General features: G+C 33.6%; 1 protein-coding gene across 1 annotated transcript; it reads right to left on the bottom strand.

The window, feature by feature from the left end:
* Window positions 1-4,864: 4,864 nt before the first annotated feature.
* On the bottom strand, window positions 4,865-5,821 carry LOC123246492 (olfactory receptor 14A2-like). Its single transcript, XM_044675370.1, has one exon. It carries the CDS (start codon window positions 5,819-5,821, stop codon window positions 4,865-4,867), a length of 957 nt encoding a protein of 318 aa, XP_044531305.1.
* Between the last annotated feature and the right edge of the window lie 179 nt (window positions 5,822-6,000).

Genomic DNA, 6,000 nt, shown 5'->3' with positions numbered 1-6,000 from the left:
TAGTTTAATACACAAGCCTCTTTTTCCCCCTGTCCTTCATTGAATATGGAATTAAATGTGTGTGTTTAAATATGATGTAAATAAATGAGGGATACTATTTTCTAATGGTTAGGTCAGATCAATATAATAAAAATTAAAATATCTCCAACATTAATTTACAATCAAACTACACAAAGCATACATTATATAGTTGGAAAAATAATAACAAATTTCATTTGCACAGCAAAAAAGATTGAGAAATTGAAAGAAGCTAAGAAAAAAAAAAGAATTGAAATAGAAATGGAACTTTTAGATATCAGGTTGTATTCCAAAACTTTAACCATTGAGAACTATTTGATATTAACTTCAAGTAGAATAATTGGAGGAAAAGTCAATATGGTAGAGTAACAGGAAATAATACAATCTTCTAGGATCACTGTACTAGGCATTGGAGATATTAACCCCAAAATAGAACCATCCTTTTCCCTCAAGAAATTCTAGCCTCTCTCTAATAGAACATCCACATAAATAAATGAAAGACCAGGATGACTTGAATTCTGGAAGGTAGACGACCTCTTTCACTTTTTATCTGAATCTTTTTTGTTTCTCAGTGGTTTTTTTTAAAGTGAAGAAATATTTCTTTCCTCTCTTCCCTGACTCTTAGGCACAAGAGAGGACCAAAAGTTTTTCTTTGAGGATGGCGGAGAATGTCAAATGTTGTATCCTGGGCTGTGGCCCAGCTGCACTGGTTTGTGTGCTGAACCTTCCCAGAGTAGACTGATCTTTGAGTTGAGGGTTTGCAATCCTATATCTGTGCTAATAAAGAGCTTTAGGAGTTGGTGATGCTCCAGAACCTGCCAACATTAATCTGTCATACAGGAATGATACTTCCTATTGAGAATGACTTGCAGATTCCCATGCCTTCCAACAACAAACTCCATCAGGGACTCAAATGCCCACCCTCTGCCTTTACTTTTCCTTCCCATGGAAGGTAGGACAAAATGGGAAAGCAGTCAAACTACTCTTTTCCTTACTTAGCCTATTGCAGAGAGTAGGGCCTGGGCCCATTTTGAACAGTTATTCCTTCAAGCAGAATTGTGTTTTGGTTTTTTTTGGTTATGTGTGTTGCTTTATATTAAATGCTAGGTAGGTATAAAAATCCATTCCAATTCTTTATGCTGGGACACTTGTAGGAGATTGGAGAGAAAATATGGAAACAAAAAGATTTAAATAACTGAGTATTTGTAAATCCAAGTTACAGCTGCCACAGAAATCTGGCCTTACATTCAGGAAACATATTGAACTAAAATGAGAAAGAATTAAAGGAAAAGAGAAAACAAATCTTTGGAGCTAGATACTCATGAAAAATGGGCCTGGAAAAACAAAATTTCCTGTATGTGGTTATGTGAATAAAATAGGAATTTTCCAATATCCTTGATATCTAGTAATGAGTAACTATTTAAACTGCATTTCAAGATAGGCCACACATCTGAGAAGGGGGGGGGGGAACTGTAGTTTCAAAAGAGAAAGCCATATATCTTAGATGGAGTATGTGTAGTCATTTCCATACTAAAAACTTGATCTGCAATTTTTGCAAAAGCCAGCAAGTGATTGGATATATAGAATATATTGCTGGTTGTTTAGTCATTTTCAGTCATGTTTATTTTTCATGATCCCTTTTTGGGGGGATTCTTGGGAAAAATAATGGAATGGTTTGTCATTTTCTTTTTTATAATCTCATTTTGCTGCATTAAGTGACTTGCCCAGTGTCATACAGTTAATAAAGTGTCTAAGGCCAGATCTGAACTCAGGTATTCCTGACTCTAGGCCCAGTGCTTTATCCATTGGATCATCTAGCCAACCTAGACAAAATGTAGTAATCAGAATTTTCATAGGGGAAAGCACTAGTTACTGGGGAATCAGGAAAAGCTTCCATCCCAAATATGCTCTTGAAATGATCTTTGAAAGAAACTACACATTCAAACAGGTGAAAATGAGGATAGGATGCATTTTATTTTATTTTTTAAAATTTTATTTTATTGATTAATTTAGAAAATTCTTCCATGGTTACATGATTCATATTCTTTCTCTCCCCTCCTTCCACCGCCTTCCCATAGCCAATGCACAATTTCATTGGGTTTTACATGTGATCAAGACCCATTTTCATATTATTGATATTTGCACAAGGGTGATCTTTTAGAGTCTGCATCCCCAATCATATCTACATTGATCCATGTGATCAAGAAGGTGTTTTTCTTCTGTGTTTCTGCTCCTATAGTCGAATGAATTTTAGTCTGAAAGAAAAACTGTTAAATGTAGTTAGATAAATTCTTACCTAATGGTATTTTTCCTAACTATAATTACCAAATGCGTCTTCTTAATGTAGTTTCCAGAGAGCACTGTATAGAAAGAAACTATTGTGAAGTTATTTTAAAATCTTGTTAGTTTGTGTTTACTTCAATGTGAAACTGGAAAGGATTATTTTCCTGGAATTTTCAATTGGAAAATAGTGATATTACTGTATTTGAGATCAAATGGTGACTTTTGTCATTGCTATCCATTTGATCCTAGAGGTTATTTAAACTCTCTGGTCCTTAGCTCCCTCATTTATGAAATAAGTGCTTTGGTTAATAGTATCTTCTGAATTCATTTCCAACTTTCAAAATGTGACTATTATTATATTTTTTCTTTCTCTTTCTAGAAAGTTGTGTTCATTTTTCTACAAAGGGACTTGTAGGATTGAAGGTTTGAGAAAAGCAAAATATTTTGTTTTCTGGTAAAATCTGGAAACTTGAGACGAGAAAGATTTTTCCATCTTCTCTATTTATGAAAATATTGTAGTATTTATCTTATAAAAAAGGATGGAGTAGATTCTTGCAAAATAAACTTATTTGTATCCTGAATGGATTAAATACTGTGGAATTGCATTTTCATAAGTGAAGACCTCTCTAATTATATTGATGATTTGATGTGACTATGTTCTTTCTCATAGCTAAAATATTGCAAATAATTATCTGTCTCATTATTGATTCATTGTTAATATATTATATATTTGATAACTTTAATTTGCTCTTCAACATTTAAGATATTTAATATGTTGAGGGGCGTGAGTAACTATTAGAGAGAAAGTAATTTTCTTCAGTTTATTAAAGAAATTTTGATGAACTTCGGTGTGGGTACAGAACTTAGTTGATTAATTGAAATATATATAGAAAATTTACCAGTTAGTGAAAAAATAAACAAGAATACCTCTGGATTGTCATAAGGTTGTGGATATGATCTTATATATGCTCATATCAAATAGCAAGATGAAGGTAAACTTCAAAGTGAGCTTGGTGACTGAGGATCAAATTATTCATTTTGCTCTCTCTATATATAACACATTTGGAATGTGATACCTAGGCAGGGAGGCCCTTTAAAAACAGCTCAGGAATATACTAGGGAAAAACAAACAAATAAAAACCCCACAAAGATTAAACATTCAAATGGAAAGCAAATCTACTCATTTCTCTCTCTATCTAGTTCTCTAATATGGTTATACTGATATGTTTTTATATAACATTCTCAACACAAATACCTTTATCTTGCTTAAACCTATGCAGAAGAACTTAATTTCAGGAACTTTAAGAACAGATTTTAACAGAGGTGATAAATTCAACAACTTTTCTTATCACCTTACAAATGCATCTTATCAAATTTCTGCTTCTGTGAGAACAAGGCTACAGTATCAAGGGAAACAATTTGAAAGGCAAAAGTAAAATATTTTCCAGGTATATCTTTAGCATACAGAAATTAGGTTATGTGGTAGACAAGACCAGCATTTTCTTACTTTTTAAAAGGGTCTTTCATAGCTTATAACCACAGAATTATAAACATACCTAAAATGTCACTCATTTGTATATTGTCTTTTCCCCTCATCCCCAAATAAAACAAGCCCAAGTCAGTGACATTTCAGGAAATAGTGGAAATAGATCAGTGCCTTGATAGATGTTGCCAAGAAGTGATTTGGGTGCATCTCTCTGTCTCTCTGTCTCTGTCTCTCTCCCTATATAGGTGTGTATCTCTTCTCTCTCTAATAATGCACATGTATAGATGAACAAACACATATGCATACATACATAGACACACATTCATATACATATGCATACATACATATGTATAAATATATATATATATATATATACTGATACCACTTATATATTCTGTTGTTATCATGTTTCAAGTTTTTAAACCTCTGGTGCAGGAAGAATGAGCAACTATGAATATTTTAAATGAAATTCAAGATACAAAATAGATTAGATGACAGTATTGCTTTTCAATGATTTTATGACTATTATAGATATATAAGCAAAATCATATATAACACTTTATAGTAATTGACTTTCATTAAAATAATATGATTGAAAACCTTCACATTAATATACATTAGCTAACTGTTTTCTGCATGGTCTAAGATAAAATAAACTACACTTAGAGAAGATGATTGTGAGCTAGGAGAACTTGCCCAAATTTATTTTCCTGAGATTCACTTTCCTCAAATATAAAATGATGTTGAAATATCTTTTACAACCATAATTTAGGATTATTGTTGAGATAAAATGTAGGAAAATTAACAATGATCAATAAGAATTTATTAAGTGCCTACTATCTGCCAAGTTCTATGTTAAGTACTTGAAAAACTATAAAGCACTACAGAAATATACAGTACTATAATTTTGCTCAGTTATGAGTGTAGTTACTTTGGAAGAGCATATTTATTTGTACGTTCTTAGCCTTGTAATTAAGCTTTCAAAATGATATTCTAGACTTGGACAAGAAGTGAAAATAATTTTTTAAGTCAGTAAACACAAAACGGGAACTGATTTGTTAAAAAAAAGGAATATGATCATGGAAAAGATGTTTTCATTAATCTTTCTGATGAGTGTTTCCAGGCTATGAATTTTTTTATAGAAGTCTTCATGTCCTTGTTCCTCAGGCCGTAAATAACAGGGTTCAAAGTTGGGGGTGCCACTGTATAGAACATAGACAACAATAGATCCAGAACTGAGTCAGAGTCCAAAGATGGTTTTAAATAAGCCATGGAACCAGTTATGACAAAAACTATGAAAACAATGAGATGAGGCAGGCAAGTGGAGAAGGCTTTAGACCGACCTTGTGTTGTTGGAATCTTTAGCACAGTTGAGAAGATGTGCCCATAGGAGATAATGATTGAAATACAGCAGAAAATTACTAAACCCAATCCAATAAAGATACTCACATAAACTGCAATGTGTTTTTCAGAGCAGGAGATCCTGAGTAAGGAAGGGACATCACAGAAGAACTGATGGATCTCCCTAGAGCCACAAAAGGGCAAGGAGAATGTACTAGCTGAGTACATGGTCCCAATCACGCTTCCACTGAACCAGGAAGCAAATGCCATTTGTACACAAGATTTTTTGTTCATGATGGTTTCATAGTGCAGGGGCTGGCAGATGGCCACATATCGGTCATAAGACATCACTGTGAGGATTGAAATCTCTGATCCTGCAAATAAAATCACTAGAAAGAGCTGGAGCACACATCCCAAATAAGAGATGGAGCAGTTGTGGCTCAAGGAATTTACAATAGATTTAGGGACAGTGACAGAAATGAGGCAGAGATCTAAAAAGGACAAGTTTTTCAGAAAGAAGTACATTGGAGTGTGGAGGCATCCATCAAGAGAGATGAGGATGAAGATGAGCAGGTTACCAATTAGAGCCACTAGGTAAATTAACAAGAAGAACATGGCATGTAATATCTGCAGGTCTGAGGTATTGGAAAAGCCCATGAGTAGAAATCCAGTCACAACTGTGAGGTTACCCATGTTCTGAAAGGTTCTCTTAATTATCTGGAGAGAAAAAAGCAGGTCCCAAATGATGAGAACACACAATGATCTAGGTTTTAGGAGATGTGAATTCTAGGTCTGGCTTTCCCACTTTGTAATTTACTCTTTGTCAACCTCAATTATATGATTGATAAAATGAGGGCATTTGATGAGATGAT

The sequence above is a fragment of the Gracilinanus agilis genome, chromosome 4, assembly GCF_016433145.1.
Source record: "Gracilinanus agilis isolate LMUSP501 chromosome 4, AgileGrace, whole genome shotgun sequence".
Taxonomy (NCBI): Eukaryota; Metazoa; Chordata; class Mammalia; order Didelphimorphia; family Didelphidae; genus Gracilinanus; species Gracilinanus agilis.
Note: the sequence above shows the minus strand (reverse complement) of the source record. Positions and strands in the feature narration are given on the sequence as shown.